This window comes from Ixodes scapularis, unplaced genomic scaffold (genome assembly GCF_016920785.2).
Source record: "Ixodes scapularis isolate PalLabHiFi unplaced genomic scaffold, ASM1692078v2 PGA_scaffold0__279_contigs__length_252992795, whole genome shotgun sequence".
In the NCBI taxonomy this organism is placed as follows: Eukaryota; Metazoa; Arthropoda; class Arachnida; order Ixodida; family Ixodidae; genus Ixodes; species Ixodes scapularis.
Window position 1 is genome coordinate 203,774,683 of NW_024609835.1, and position 17,163 is coordinate 203,791,845.

The 17,163-nt window shown below is 46.3% G+C and overlaps 1 protein-coding gene across 1 annotated transcript; it reads right to left on the bottom strand.

The window, feature by feature from the left end:
- Positions 1–12,223: 12,223 nt before the first annotated feature.
- Positions 12,224–12,844, bottom strand: LOC120843103. The gene is made up of 2 exons (XM_040214333.2): positions 12,540–12,844; positions 12,224–12,419 (listed from the first exon to the last, which is right to left on the bottom strand). The coding sequence occupies exons 1-2, from the start codon at positions 12,765–12,767 to the stop codon at positions 12,240–12,242; spliced, it is 408 nt and encodes a 135-aa protein (XP_040070267.1). The 5' UTR covers positions 12,768–12,844; the 3' UTR covers positions 12,224–12,239.
- Positions 12,845–17,163: the final 4,319 nt, after the last annotated feature.

Consider the following 17,163-nt stretch of genomic DNA (forward strand, 5'->3'; position numbering starts at 1 on the left):
TAAAGCAGCGGAGGTTGCTTTGCGTGGGGTAACGTCGAAAGATACCCCAGGCTCTGTTTTGTTTTTTCCGTGACTCAGTACACTCTTCATTCGACCACGGTTTGTGTCGCCGCGGGAGATGCGTAGAAGTCCTAAAATTAGCAAGCTCTACAGCTTGAAGAATAAAATTACTTAGCAACTCTGTAACTTGGTCGACAGAAAGTTCATCAAGTGACGTGCATGCAAGTTGTGTCGCTTCAGTGAAAAGAGACCAATTCGCTTTCTCAAACTTCCTACGGACAGTTCGATTTGGCATGCACTTTGGAGGAATGGTGTTCTTTAAGAAAATAGAAAAGTGATCGCTTCCATATGGGTTAGTGCCTGCTGCCCACGTAAAGGAAGTAAAAATGGATGCAGTACCGATGGAAAGATCAATACATGAGGACGATAATAATGATGGGCTAAATAGGTCGGTTCTCCAGTGTTAAAAAGGCAAAGTGCATGCGACATTAAAATTGACTCAATCATTCCACCATGGGCGTCAACATGGTCGCTACCCCATAGACAGTTGTGGGCATTAAAATATCCAAGTAAAAGAAAGGGCTCCGGGAGTTGGAGTAAAAGATCATTAAAATCATTTGTCGAAAAAGTAAAAGAAGGAGGAATGTACAAGGAACAAACAGTCACTACTTTGTGAAGCAGGAGACGCACCGCAACTGCCTCTAGCGCAGTATTAATAGCGATTTCGGAACAGGGAAGGTGCTTTGGGACAACCACTGCAACTCCTCCTGCAGAAATACACGCATCCTCTCGGTGTTTTCTAAAAATACGGTAGCGTCTAAGAAAGTTTGTATGCTTTGAACTGAGATGCGTTTCTTGTAAACATAAAGCTTGTGGGCGGTGTTGCTCCAGGAGGAACTGGATATCATCGAAGTTCCTCAGTAGACTTCGGCAATTCTACTGGATGATCGCCGTCATTCTTTATAGAAATTTAACTATCAGAGGAGTGATAGAAAAAAAGGGGTGATGTATGTGATGCTTCATTTAGGAGAAAAAACTGGTGTTTTCCCTTTATGTTTTGGTTTCTGGGTCTGCCACTCCATATCCTCTGGTTCTGGCTCTGGGGCAGAATGGTCGCCTGCCTCTACAGTTTTTTCTGCTTCTAGGGACTTCTTGGCAGGCCTACCGGAGGCCTTAGAGTTGTCTACGGATCGTAAGGGCAACCCACGGCCCCTGCATAGACCTGATGGGGCAGCGGTCGACGTGCTAGGTCGGCCCGCAGTCCCGCCGGTATCGTCTGTTGCACGTGGCACATGCTGCCTCCTGGACGGAAAAGTTCTCCCCGGGGAGGAGGAGCAAGACACTCGCTCCGTTGCCTGAGGGGAGGGACCAGGAGGCAGGGACGAAGGCGTGACCTTCGTTGCTGCTGCGGCACCTATGTCCTTGGTGCGACTAGGTGGATCTGCTGTTTTCGCAGTTGACATAGAATGCCCAGGAAGCGCAAGCTTCAGCCTGGGCGTAGAGGACTGCAGTGGCTTCCCGTGGTCTGAAAAAGACACCTGGGTCGCCACCGATACCTTAGACGGTGCAGGTCCTCTGCTGGACACCGCCTCGGCAAAAGAGCCTCTCTGGAAAGCAGGGAGGCGGCGCTTTGCATCCTGATAGGAAATGTTTTCTTTCACCTTGAGAGCAAGTATTTCTTTTTCCTTTTTAAAGTGGTTACATGATCGAGAGTAGGCAGGATGGTCGGCGTTGCAGTTTGCACATTTATAGTCAAGGTTGCAGTCATCAGCGGTATGGTCAGTTCCGCTGCACCTGGCACAGGTCTCACGACCACGGCACGCTTGTGAACCGTGACCGTACCGCTGGTAGCGAAAGCAGCGTAGCGGGTTCGGGACATACGGCCGCACTTTGCAGTTGATGTAACCCGCCTTTACAGTAGGGGAAGCGAGTTTTTTTCGAATGTTAGTATCGCATGTTTGGTGGGTCGTTCCTCACCACCCTTACGAATTTTAATTCGTTTTGCGGCCACGACACCTTGAGTGCTTAGACCCTCCATGATCTCCTCTTCAGAACTGGTTACAAGATCATCCACTGATATCACACCGCGAATTGTGTTCAACGTACGGTGTGCAGATGCAGTCACTTTGAGGTCATGTATCATTTTCAAATTAAGCGAAGCAGTTGCCTAATATCTTTCATAAATCTCGACAAGAAAGTCACCGTAAAAAAGCTTTCTTGCTTCACATTTTATCCCGATCGTGTTTTGGAGAGTTTTGGCAACAAGGAATGGAGACAGCTTTGACAGCGGCTTAGAAGTGTCGTCGGAGTGTAAGACGAAAAATCTAGTAAAGTGGTCGTCTAAGTTGTCTAGCTTTAGAAATGTTGAAAGTGCTTCGGTCCGGCCTCTTTTTGGAGGCCGATCAGGTTGTTTCAGCTTGGAATCCATAAGAGGGGAATGGTGTTCGGAAACTGTGGTGCACCGCCAACCACCAAGCCCAACAAGGGAATAGGTAACGCTTCATAACAAGATGGGCTTGGCTGAAGACGTTACTCTATTAGTGCTGCGCAGTCTCTATAACCAAGTGTGGTTTTGGACAAGAGGTCTTTCGCCACCCAAGGTTAGCCCTTGCAGCCAAAGGAGTTGAAAAAGGAAAGAAGAGAAATGAGAAGAGTGAAAAAGAGGAGCAGACAAGGGTGAAAGTAGAGAGGGGATAGTAGAAGTGGCGACTAGATTTAATCATCCTGGCCGGGCCTTACCAGGACTCCCGTCTATGAGAAGCGGGGGCCGAAGTGGTGTATTGCTTCGCCCGGGGGGCCCCGAGGTGTCCAAACCTACCCCGGGCTTGACTCAGCCACCAGGATGCCCTTTTCCCCAGACGCGGGAAGGCCACGCACAGTCAGACGTGGGCGGGCGAACCCGCATGGCTCGGGGTCCGTGGAGACGCCACTCTCCAAACACCTGCTTCCACAGGTGCCCCCTGAGGGGTCTTTAAAAAGTAACGAGTACGTTACACGTTACCGAAAGAAAGCAACGCGTTGCCGCCAATACTCGCGGTGAGCCACCGACAAGCGCTTGGCTGGTGCTTTCTGCGCGAACGCCGTAGGAACAAAATATATGTGGTCTTAGACGACGGTTTCCCTGCACGTAAGCAGGCCTCGGGACGGAGATTGAAATGGAAGCGATACTAGTTTTCAAGAAAGTGGGTCCCCGACAAGCGGTTGTCCGCGCGAAGTGACTCTCCTTTTCGATCGACGGATATTATCCACCTACTGCGCCTTTTAGAGTCACTCGGGAACTTGTGGAAACTTCCTCCGCTACTTTTGTTGTACTTTTCGGTGCAATTAACGGCTACACAGTTTTGCGTCATGCTAAAATGCTATGACTCCCATGCAAAACGCGCGCCCTTCTGCCCACACCACCCGGCTCCGTCGCGATTGCAGCGCCGTCGCAGCTCCGTGATGTCAAGCCTGCGTGTCGGTCTATAAGAATTTATGATGGAAAATTCCTTCCACAAAACCACGTTCCCTCATAGCATATGTCTCGGTACGTAATATTTTAGAGAATCTTTATCTAGTCATATATATTAAGGCATGAAATTATTTTTAAAGGTAGCACCCTCCATTAAATTAGTTCTCTTCCCTCCGCCCGTGCATTTTTCATTAAATTTAGATGGGAAAATAAAGTCCCCTGACCTGGCGTCATGTGACCTGAACACCAAATCAGTTTTCTCGCTAAAAATAACGGGGAAGTTTACGTCACGTGATCAAGTTAACCGATCCAGCTTTTGCGCTAAATTTATTCGGGAAACTGACGTCAAGTGGCCTCCACAACTCACAAAACGTAACACAGCCTACACTTCACTCCATCTCCTACGCAAGGAGTCCTCTATACCTACTCTCCATCGCTCGCACCCGACATACATCGCCTTCCTTCCCTTCCCATCGTTTCCCCCTTCTCCCTTCTCTCTCCCCCCCTCCTCGCATCCCTCTCTCCTCCCTCCTCACCTATCGCCACGTGCTTTCATCCCTCTCCTCCTCCCTCCCCCAATTAGTCAAGTCATCCCCCATCCCCCTCCACCCTACCTCTTTCTCCCTCTTCGCTTTCTTTGGCCTTTCTTTCTCTTTCTTCCCGTACATCTCTTTTTCTTCCCCACCCACCGCCCACTCTCCATCCCTCCGTCACCGCTTGGATGCCATCTTATATCGCAACAAACACGATCAAGCCTCATCCCCATAAACCGCATCAAGTCCCTTTGCGTTTTAATTGCATTGGACGACTCACTCAAATTAGATGTGAACGATCGCTCCTAAAAATACATTTCATGCGTTTTACGAACTTGGAGACCGAGATTGCTGCCAATTTGTTTTTGTTAGTAAATTTATAATTAAAGTCTCGTGTTTTGCCCTCCGAATTTTCTTTAACAAGTGTGTATTATTGCCACGTCTGACAATAAGAAAACCACAATTTAACAACAAAAAAATTCATCAGCGGACCTTTTTTTTCTGTTTTTTTTTTTTTGTTGTTTTAACTACTATTTACGCGGTATCGCGGTTGTCTCCATCTGCACAGCCTTCTCAGGGGCGCATATCATGACGCTGGAAAATCAAATAATTGCCTACAAATCTGTTGGCACTGTAAACCAGCTATGAAAATGCTGAGGGGGTCCTAGAATCCATGTCGTAATAGAGCTCTGGGATGCAAGTCCAACTATCATCATGTGGTCAAGTAAAAGCTAAGCACTTCTCTGGTGTATAATAGATCTCCTTCGTCTTGACAAGTATACCTCAAAAACATATGTGTAATATCGTAGCATCAAAAATAAATAAATACATAAACGTTAGGAAAAGTAATTTTGTGGAGTTGAAGAAGGGGGGAATCGAAAGTATGAAAAAATGAGGATGCAAGTTGCTGTCGGCTGCACAGCGTTTGATGGAATACATTTCTTTCATCCAGCTTTTTGCAGCTCAACTTTTGTATTTTTATTGGAGCATCACCAGCATTATCTATGGAGCCCTCTCAACCCTCTGCAGGATATTCAAGGACGCTGTTTCAATGGAGCCTGTATATCCTTTCACGCCTTTGCCATCAATAAAAAGTCGCAATTTAGGGAACAAAAATGACCCCTAGAACAGCGTTCCCTGCACTCTAAGGCAACTTAAGTTCATCCTAAGCTAATTTTGTATAACAATTAACTAGTGTCCCTTCGGGAATACAGGTAAGGAAGATACTATAACAAATCAAGATTATATGCAAAATGTATATCAATGAAAATTCCAGTTTAAATTTGTACACTTGAAAACAGTGGTTCAAGTATAATTTCAAAACTGATTTAAAACATCAATAGCCATTAACGCGCTAGACCGAGAGAGAGAGCACAAATTATTGTGGGAAGTGCAAACTGCCTGGGTAAAGACTAGACTTCCGACGACCACTCAGGTCCAAGAACATTAAAATCTCGCATTTTCTGTAGTCATTAACCGTTACACTGACAGGCCGGTAGAAGCTAGGAGCTCTTTTGAACCAATCATACGTCAATATTTCTCTATGTGAGCAGGCTTTTGCCAATAACCACTCGCAAGGGCAACAAACAGCGTAAAATGCAAACGCAGCACTCACGTCCTTTTGTTTCACCGTGTCTGCCTCTTGAAGCGATGTTAATACTTCGGTCCCTACGGCCTCATTACATAGGAAGAGATGAGTGAGATCAGACGGTGAAATGGAGGTTGTTTATTGGTTCGACAAACGCATAGCTTCCATGGTCCTTTTAGCCTAGAGGAGAGTTGAGTAGGGTAGACAATCTGCGAGTTTTATTATCGTTCGTTTACTGTGCGCAGTTCCAACTTTCAATTGCTTTCAACGTTTTTTTTATAAATAGGACACGACAGGACGCTAGGAAAAATGACACCGACCCTCTACTAAATCTTTTATATTTTTCTATTTCCACTCGTCACATAAGTTGAGCCTAAGGGGCAAAGGCCAATATTTACCGAAGCAGAAGCAGAATGAGCGAACGCACAAAGAGACGCAGCCAGCCAAGCTTGCAGCTCTCTAATCGCTTGTCGATCCCGCTCCCGGCTCTAACATTAGCTCGGGTGCCTTGTTTGCTCTCTCCAGGATTCTGGGTCGGGATATGTCTACACGCCGTGCTGCCCTGGCACGCGACAGCCTCTTGTACAAATGCCGGTTGTAGCGTCACAGTAGTAGACCTGGTATCCGGGGACCTACTCTCTAAACCATACCACTCTGATAAAGGGTGTGTGCAGGGTTCTTTTTTTTATTACTCTATAGACCTTTTCTGTGTACTCTCGTCTCCAGCCACCTAACAGGCGTATCCGGTATGGGCGACGAAAAAATAATCCAACGTTTCAACCTGCAAATAGTAAAAAAATAAAGGGGAGGCAAAACGCAAAGTCTGACGTTTACGCTTATATCCTAAATGCCTTCTTTTGGTGTGGCAAAGGCAAAACAATGTTTTCGCCCATACTGGAAGTGACATCAATTGAAGATGGCGGCGCACTTGCAGAAAAGGTCTATAGATGACCACCTCGGGTCGGTGCGTTGCAGAATTAGGGGCCAATAGAAGTGGCTTAAGCGGTGATGCTGCGCGGCGGAAGTTTCGTCTTCTAACGCCCGTGACACTGCTGGGTAGGGAACTGTTCTTACGAGCCTCGGCATATAGAGGACGAATGGTTGCGCGCTCGTTGAATAAGCAGTGTAATTTTAAGTCCATCTTGACTTAGTTCCAGGATTCTAAGAATGGTTGATCTGATGTTTTAGAGAGGCCAATGCCTATAGCGTAATTAGTATTCAATGGTACTCACTTTATCTGTTTTCTGTTTTGTTTGCTAAATCCCCCTTGAAAAAGCCTTTGTTAAAAAAAAAACGTAAAAAATGTTACTCTTGGGACACGCAAATAACTACTGAGAAGCATGTGCCTGAAAACTCTTATGAATGAGGCGTGGGAGAGACGCAAATCGAGTCTCTTGACTTTTATGTATTATAACAATCTACTGCGTTCATCCGAGATGTGCGAATCACGTCCCGCGTCAGGGAGGTGAACAATATAGTTAATGTTTGAAGCGAGAAAAAAAAAAAAGATTCATGATTAATACATGCAAAGTTCAGCAACAGACCTCCCGGTTTTTCAACCTCACATAAAATGTATTTTATATATATATATATATATATATATATATATGGGTGGTTTCATCTCAAATCGTGCAGGCAAGAAGAGTCGAATTATGTAATCTCGATGAAAAACATTTATGTTATGGCGCCGTTTCTAAAACCGCAGTCGCCACAAACCGCAAGTTCGTCGGATTTTTTGTTATCGACTTATGAATTTTTAAAGAGGCCGCGGCGAAAAGCAGTGTTTTTCACACGCGTCGTGGGTCGGATGTTTCGGTTGATCTTCCGCCGTGGATTTTCAGTCCACATTATATTATCTTTTTTCAAGCACTCTGTGGACACATTTAAAAGGCTCCAATACCATAAAATAATTTTAGGCGTTTTGCTTTTTTTCTGTAAAAATGTCGAAAACGCCTCCTCGGTCAATTGTTGACGAAATTTGACAATTAATTACTGGCGATCTACTTGGGTTACACCAATATTTCTTTATGTCTACGGAGAGCCCAAAACACGCTCTTTATATTTATAATAAAATGACTCGGCTGTATAAAATATCCTTTGCGGTACGTTTACGGTAATATTATGCAAAAACCAAAAAGTACCGTTTTTGAAATTGATTTTCTCAAAAACCCATTTTTTATTTTTTTAATTCTTTGTTCAAATGTAGATATGATAGTTCTCTACACGAAAATTATGCCTAGAAAGTGTATATTTTGTTAGTATGTTTTATATTTAGCCCTCAATATCGTAAAAAAGACGTCTTTGCTTTGCAAGACGTCTTCTTTCACAAGTCATAGAGACCCATGCGTCTCTATGAATTGTGAAAAAGTTTTCTTGAATTTTCTTGTGCATTTTGTAATCAATTATAAACGAATTTTGTGGTATTGAATATTTACGTATGTTTTGATAAGAGCGGGAACCACGAGATACATATCTAACCAAATCAGCAGGCCTAGTAGACTTTCAATAACCAAAAGGCACAGACAATGTATTGTTTCGATTTATAAACCTTTCACAGTAAACTAGCACGACTAACTATTAGCTGTCCTATTTCTAAGACAAAGAAAGTTCACCACATCATTGATATATTATATACAATTCTTTCCGAAACCAAACACTGGGGGTTTGTTCACCGCACATCGCACAGATCACCAGGGAATGTCCTTTCGCTTCCGTAATACACAAAAGTGGTGACACAGAAACGGTCCGAAACACACAGAGAGTGTGTTATGGAGAGGGGTAGGAAATAAAAATAAATAAATAGGTATTAAATTGCCCAACTCCGATCTTAACGAAAATTGCGTTTAAAAAAAAAATAATAAAGTATTTAGGTTTGAGCGGTGGCAAGGCGATAGGTCCACGCCTGGTGGAGAGTCAGACAAAGAAGTCGACGGCACGTAAAGGTAGAACAAAACAAAAAATCAATACTTTAATAAAGACGGGAAAACTCAGCCGCACATGGCAAGAAAAACCCACTCCACCGGGCATTCCCTAAACGGGACGTAACCAAATGCGTGGGAACAGGCTCTCTACAGCACCGCTAGGCCGCTAAGCCATGACGAAATAAACCCAACAACTGAACAGTGCTCACAAACAATTAGTAAGAAAACATTAAAAAAAAACAAAAAACGTTAAAAACAATTGCACCCGAGAAACAAAGTTCAGCGAGGCGAAGAAACACACACGAGTCGGTCCCACGACACTGAACTCTGGCAGGATGACGGCGTCCAGAAGATGCTCGAATCTGTTCCTCCCTCTATTACGCACATCCACGACGGCTGTGCGAAAGAAAGTGAAGAATAGATTCCAGCAGCGATGTGCGAGAAGGTAACCGAGACTATGCCTCAAGCTACATATCGGAAGAGGAGCGCGGGTAGTTTCTGCAGTTACTCAAACTTTCTCTTTCCCCTTCCCTTTTTCAAAAGAACACGTCAGCCGGCGCTAACTTTTCATCTCGGGAGAAGCCCACTCTTCACAAACGGTTATAGTTGACAAGGAGGCTGACTTCGACCCAACTAGTCTCCGGGCAGAATACAAACACAAGTATATTTACCAACACGCTCGTTTTAATGTCAGTCTCCGGGCTTTGCTGTTTCCAAAAGAGATAACCCTTTATGAGGACAGAACGAGCGGGTTGGTGGGGATAATTAAACTTAAACAGTCCCTTCTTTTTTTCTTCCTCAAGTTTAAGAGATAACCCTTCGGGGCTATCGGATCTCCCCGGAGAGAGAGAGAGAGAGCACGGCCGTTTCAAGGTAAGGATAGGGCGCTCGAAGCTAGGGCAAACAGGCGGTATCGTTTCAAGCATGCACAGATGGCTGGTTTCAAATTTCCGCACATCCCTAACGAAACCGGCCCATCTTCGTGTGTGCGTCTGCGGGATTTCTGTCCCGCGCCACCGGTTTTAGCGCGCACGCGGCGTTGTTTTGGCTGGCAGAACAGTTGTTGACCGTCGATATGGTAAGGCCGTGGTGTCCTCATCCTTTCAGGCAACGATTCCTTTGATTTCCCTTGTGCAATACTCTGACTGACTCCTCCTGGGTGGCTGTCACTGTTCGCCGCGTCAACAACACAATCGTACCATTTCACTCCTCGTGATACGGAGTGCGCTGCTCGCTTTACTGTCACGGGCCGTCCTATCTAACACAACGAGCGCGGAAGGTCGTGGTCATCTGCTGGCTCCAAAAGGGCGGGACGTTCATGCAGGCCAATGAGGGCCCCGAATCAATACGACGTCTGCCGACTTCTACATGTTAAAAATTTACGACACCTGCTGGTCTGTTAAGAAGTGTTGCTTTCTCTTTTTGGAAGACCTCCAGTGTAGCTTGCCACCTATCATAAAATTGAACTAATCAATAAATATAACAGGGTAGAAATACTGTATTTCATTTTTATGTGGGAACGTTGAAAAAAAAGAAAAAAACTATTTCCAAGCTTGTGAAGACGCGCAATTCGCAAGTCCATTTCAAGCCGTAAAAACACGTTTTTGTACGATATTGATGCTTCAATATAGAACATACAAACAAAATATGCACTTTCTCGAGTTAATTTTCGCGTAGAAAACTACCAAATCTACATTTTCACAAAAAATGAAAAAAAAATAAAAAATGTGTTTTTTGAGAAAATCAATTTCAAATGTGGTACTTTTTGGTTTTCACATAACATTAACGTAAACGTACCGCAAAGAATATTTTATACAGCCGGGTTATTTTATAATACGTATAAAGAACGTGTTTTGGGCTCTCCGTGGACACAAAAAGTATCGATGTAACCCAAGTAGATCGCCAGTAATTAATTGTCAAAGTTCGTCAACAATTGACTGAGGGGGCGTTTTTGACATTTTTACAGAAAAAAAGCGAAACGCTTAAAATTATTTTATGGTATTGGAGCCTTTGAAATGTGTCCACAGAGTGCTTGAAAAAAGATAATATAATGTGGACTGAAAACCGACGGCGTAGATCAAGCGAGACATCCGACCCACGACGGGTGTGAAAAACACTGCTTTTGGCCGCGGCTTCTTTAAAAATTCCTAAGTCGAGAACAAAACATCCGACGAACTTGCGGTTTGTAGCGACTGCGTTTCTAGAAAAGGCGCCATAACATATATTTTTTCCATCGAAATTAAAAATTCGACCCTTTTTACCTGCACGATTTGAGATGAAACCACCCATATATATATATATATATATATATATATATATATATATATATATATATATATATATATATATATATATATATATATATATATATATATATAAATACCTGAGAAGAAAAAAACCCTTAGTGAAAAACAGCAACAACGGACGATTTAATCTTCGACGTTTCGGCCGGAGTCCGCACTTCGTCAGGAAGAACTTTTACAGATGAACGCGGGTGGTATTTATACAATGCTACGGTCGAGTCCAAATTTCGGAGGGGTGACGGTTGAAGCTTTCGAGAGAGGGAAGCGTAGGGCAGTTATTATCCGGGTGAAGAAGCTTGACGGTCGGTGCCAAGTTTCAAGGACGGCGGGATGGCGGTTGTAGCTTCTTGAGAGGGGGCGCAGGGTGACTTTGTGTCCGGGCCGGCTGCGGTGACCTATATAGACGATAGCGTACAATAGACGAAAGTTACACGCGCAAACTAAAGTGCTGTATCAAAAAAAAAAAAAAAAAAAAAGAAAGGGCGGCACCGTCACTTGTGTGCATGCATGAGTCAAACCTGGAAGGGAACAATGTTAAACCTAGAAGTAAAAAGAAATACAATGGATATCAGAACCTGGAAATAAAAGAAAAGTTGATGGTGCATTTCCGGCCCCAAACACAGTACCACTGTTAACAACAAAATCTACAAAAAAAAATGTTTTTGGATTGCTGTTGCTATTCGTCTGTTACATTTTAATCGATGCCAGAGTACCGGGGCTTTCATTTATTCCTTGTTTAATACGCTCCGGGCGCTGGTGTTTTGAAAAAACCCGTGGCGCCATTTGTCCGACGAAATAAAAACTGTTGGTATGTTACCGCGGTTAACGCCCTTCCCGACTGCTTTCGCATTAGGCTTGCCAGGCGTAAAGTGCAGGCGTACCCGGCTGCTTTCGTTATGTCGTCCGCAACAACGCAGTCGAAAAAGCGCACTTCTGTTTATTGCTGTGTTTACAGCGCGAAACCTTCCGATCCGACGTGCGGACTGCCGGAATGACCTTGGGGGGAGAGGGTTTTCGTAGCATCGGAGAGCGTTGAAAACCCTCGCCTCCGACCGTCGTATTGCGCGGTCGGACGTCGGATCGGACGGTTTCGTCGTACATGTGTTTCGCGCTTAGACTGCCACAACAGCTACGGAAACACAGCTGGGAAGCTCCCAGTGGTAGAGTTTTACCGCTTTCCAGCAAAGCCGTACGAGGCAGAGCGTCGACGGAAATGGGTTGCAGCGGTGCGGCGCGCAACGTAAGGAAACCTTTTTTTTTTGTCCCTTCTCGGTTTTTGTTTGCTCTCCATGATACAGAATTGTTTCTCGCTGGCACGGTTAGACACTGCATTTTTGTGTACAGCGGAGACGGAGACTCATGGGAACCCGCGAATGGGCAGGCCAGGATTTGCAGCTGCCACTTCGTAGGAAACAAAAAAGGCTCCATCGCTCAGCACCCCGCTTACATCCCCACGATCTTCCCTTCGTCGTACAAGGCGAGATGCAATGTGACGACAGAGACACAACTGCAAAGATATGCAATGTGACGGCAGAGACACACTGCTCCATGTTTGCACCACCCACGCACGCCAGCCTTGCAGGTGCAGCTCGCGCCCACGATGAGTCTCGGGTGCGCTGAAAACTGCCGTAGCGAAAAAAAAAAAAAAAATGTGTGTTATGCACGGTTGAACCGAGAAATCAGAACAACAACAAATGAGGAGTGGAGGGGGGTACGCGAAACCGAACCGGGTGGCACGCTCACCTGAAGCCGGACGTTGTAAACAGCAGACTTCATCTGCGCGAGGCATTTCCCTACAACTTCGCTGGGAGCTGTGGAATGAAGGACTTCTTCTTTCACGCCAAACACGTGACGGCCCGCATAAAGTTGCTCCCCTAACTTCAGTGACTTTTCTTTGAAATATTCTGCGATCTCGTCAATCCTTCTGAAGCCGCAAAAGAGCACCGTCGGATCGCACGTGCGAGCCGCCATTTTCAGATGGGAACATACCAATCGTTCTTAGGTCGACCACGGGCGGCGCTGGGGAGCGCAAGCGACGGTGGCGCCGGAGTGGCCGCCCGGAGGGTATAGAGTTAAATCGGTAAATTAGGTAGGATTCACGCTGTTCACGTTCGCGATTTGATTTAAATCCAGATTCTAGGAGCGTCACTGACAATTTATCAAAATAATGTTTTGGGAGAGCGAGTTGTTTGGATAAAGGCAGTGCCGGAAGATTTATGGCGTGAGATTTGTGATTATTAAAGCGCAGTCTAAATGCCGTTCTAGTCTGCCCTATGTATTGCATTTTGCATACCGTACACTCGAATAAGTAAATGACATTCGACGAGGCACATGTTAAGTTCCCTTTAATTTTTATCGAGAACTGCGAGTGCGTGCTGCTGGCCGTGCTTGTGTGCTGCATCTGTTTACAGATTAGACATCCTGGGTGCCTGCAAGGCCTACATTCGTTAGGTGGTGGCGATGAATTTATCCGAGAGTTTACTAGCGGACGCGCTAGTAAACTCTCGGCACTTTAGTTTGCGCGTGTAACTTTCGTCTATTGTACGCTATCGTCTATATAGGTCACCGCTGCCGGCCCGGACACAAAGTCACCCTGCGCCCCCTCTCAAGAAGCTACAACCGTCATCCCGCCGTCCTTGAAACTTGGCACCGACCGCCAAGCTTCTTCACCCGGATAAGAACTGCCCTACGCTTCCCTCTCTCGAAAGCTTCAACCGTCACCCCTCCGAAATTTGGACTCGACCGTAGCATTGTATAAATACCACCCGCGTCCATCTGTAAAAGTTCTTCCTGACGAAGGCCGGACTCCGGCCGAAACGTCGAAGATTAAATCGTCCGTTGTTGCTGTTTTTCACTAAGGGTTTTTTTCTTGTCAGTTTTATACCCACGCCTTCGGCCTCCCGCCACCATGCCCGTTGTTTCCAGACCGGCCCCCGGCGCACCCAAGGTGGAGCAGCTAACACGGATGTACCCCAAGCACCTGCCGACCTCCGCTGTCATCGGGAACTCGCAGACCCGATATCTCCACCAGCACTTCGACCCCTACGATAGAGCCGCACCCGCCTTCATCACCATCCGTGGCGCATCCACGGTCGACATCGAGAAGGAGCTCGCCAACCTCCCACGTTCTGTCACGACGCTCGTCTTTCACGTAGGGACGACCGAGCTGGAACGATACGGCACCGACGAGACGCTACGACGGTGCTGTCGCCTGGTCAACAACACGCTGCGAACACGTCCGGAGCTCCACAGGCTTATTGTGTCCCTTGTGTTGCCTCGGCACACCAATCGACGCCTGGATCAGTCGAACCACCGCTTCGTCCACTGGTTCAACACCGAAGCCCGGAAGTTCAACAACACTGTCAAGGGCTACTGCAGGAAACCAGGGAAGGTGACCTTCCTGGACCACGACTTCACGTCGCTGCCGCCTCTTCGAGTCCTGGCGGCTGACGGGCTGCACCCGAGCTTCACGGGAGTCTCCCTCCTCGCGGCAAACCTGAAGTCCATCTTGCAACGTGGAGCAAGTACGACGTCGCCAGAATGGTCATCGGAGATCCCCACCGCCGCCACCGCCAACTGCACCAGGAGAGCCGCATCAGAGGAACCCAGGCGCCCCGAGAGTCCCAGGTCCCACAACGCCAGTCCAGAGAGCCCAGCTGCCCCTGTGGGGATCGCAGGAGCACCGTGCCCGGCAGCCAGCGAGAGCATCGAGAGCCCAGCTGCCCCTGTGGGGACACCGCGAGCACCCTGCCCGCGGCAGCCAGCGAGAGCGTCAACTACGTCGATGAGTACCCGACACCTGCCGAGAGTGTGGCACCAATGCAACGCCCGCAGCAGCCGAGAAGTACCCCAAGACAGCGCTACAACCTGCGAAAGCCCGCCGTGGAGAGCTCCCCGCACCCGAAGAAAGACGAATGACGACAGTTCGGTGAGTCCAGTTCCTCCACTCCAAACTGCAGTACCACTTTTCTTAAAGTACGAAAGCTCTCAGATAAACGCATTAGGCACGAACTCCATAAATCAACCTTGCTAGTGTACCTTAACGCAGGCATTACCCCGAAGGGCATGTCGCTTTCCCTTCCTACCGCCTGCACAAACCTCGACCAATATGACCGATCGGAATGGCAACAAGTTCTCCTTGAGGGTTCCCTTAAACTGGTCCAAATAGCGATTCAGCATAGTGACAAACAAGTGAAACAGCTAACGACCGCGACCGCTACACTTCTCCGTTCAAATGGCTCCTTATCGACATCCGAAATTAGCGCCCTATCTGAATTTGATAAAAAGAAACACCATGACCTCGCAACAATCAAGCTACGTAAGCTACAGCGCGATAAGGTTCCTAAAACTGTTTTACCTCAGCTCACGACATCATTTAACTATAACGAACATACTCAACCGGCCATTAGCATAACAGACGATAGGCCAAGCACTAGTGCCCCTTGTGGCTTTACAATTGTTAATCTATCTGGCGGGACTATATCAACAGAAGAGGAAAGACTCCTTTCGAGGGCATTAAATTTCTGTACCGCCACCGGTTTTGCTGACGAATTTCAATTACTACGCGACCTCGACAGCTTTGCTCGAAATTTAAGATTGCGGGAATACTTCTTGGACAAAACTTCTAGCTCCAACACCTCTCAGCAGCGTGCAACGAGCGACTGGACGCCAAAAGCTAACCGTGATGATTGTCTTGACTTATACATAGCCGCTGTGCAAAAATACATAATGCGGGAATATCGCAGGCAGGCGGGAAGACGGGATAACCTCACTAAATCTGAACAGGCTAGCTTAAAAACCCTGAGCAATAGGACAGACATAACAATAAAACCAGCCGATAAAGGAGGAGCAATTGTGATTCTTAGCTCTTCTGAATACATCCGAGAAGGAAACCGCCAACTAAATGACTCAAAGTTTTATGAACCTCTCGCGGATGACCCTACGGTGCACCACACTCAAATTGTGACCTCGGTTCTTAAGGATCTCCTAGACGAGGGCAGAATAACTGCTAACGAACATAAATTAATGAAACCGGTACAGCCTCCTCCGGGCTGCTTCTACATGCTCCCTAAGATTCAAAAACCTGGTAACCCAGGGCGTCCAATCATATCCGGAATAGGTGCAGTAACCGAACCCATATCAGGATATGTAGACAGTTTAATTAAACATATACCTACAATTCTTGATTCGTACATTAAAGACACAACTCACTTCTTAAGAGAAATATCAAATTTATGCATACCAAAAGAAACATATCTCGTTACACTCGATGTGTCATCGCTGTATACGAATATTCCACATGATGATGGAATACTCTCTTTAATTGACATGTACGAACTCCACAAACAACTGGATACCCCAGAGGGACACGTCGTCGCTACCCTAGCGAGGCTTCTCTTAGAACTAAACACGTTCGAATTTACAATAAATACTTTAGGCAGGTTAGCGGAACCGCGATGGGCACCAAAATGGCCCCGAACTATGCCAACATATTCATGGGAAAATTAGACTCTCAGTTCCTTTCTGAATGTCCCATAAAGCCGCTAATATACAAAAGGTTTATAGATGATATATTTATTGTATAGTCGCACACTGAGGAGGAGCTGGTGGACTTCATAGGTCGATAAAATGCTGCTCATCCGAGCATCCGCTTTACACACTCGTACTCTCAAACCGAAATAAACTTCCTAGACGTCAACGTTAAGATAGACGAAAGTAAACTCGCCACGAGCCTGTACCGTAAGCCAACAGATCGGCAGCAATACCTTCATTATCAAAGCGAGCACCCACACCATTGCAAGAACAGCATTCCCTATGGCCAAGTTCATCGTTTCAATCGAATTTGTTCAAAAGAGACAAATTTTGATGCGAGCAGTCAAAATTTAAAGTCAGTGCTAGAGAAACAAAAGTATCCACCCCGTATAATCGACGATGCAATCAGAAAAGCCAAACAACTGAACCGCGCAGACCTCATCAGCCCGCGCCCCACGCAAAGCGCCACACAACGCACAAATCTATGTCTAACTTATAGCATAAACCATCCTAATGTAAATAATGTCTTGAGACGACATTATAACATTCTCGAACAAAGCGAGCGCCTTAAACGCGCGTTTCCATCCGCCCCGGGGGTCGTCCACAGACGATCGAGTAACCTCAAAGACGCGCTAGTAAACTCTCGGATAAATTCATCGCCACCACCTAACGAATGTAGGCCTTGCAGGCACCCAGGATGTCTAATCTGTAAACAGATGCAGCACACAAGCACGGCCAGCAGCACGCACTCGCAGTTCTCGATCAAAATTAAAGGGAACTTAACATGTGCCTCGTCGAATGTCATTTACTTATTCGAATGTACGGTATGCAACAC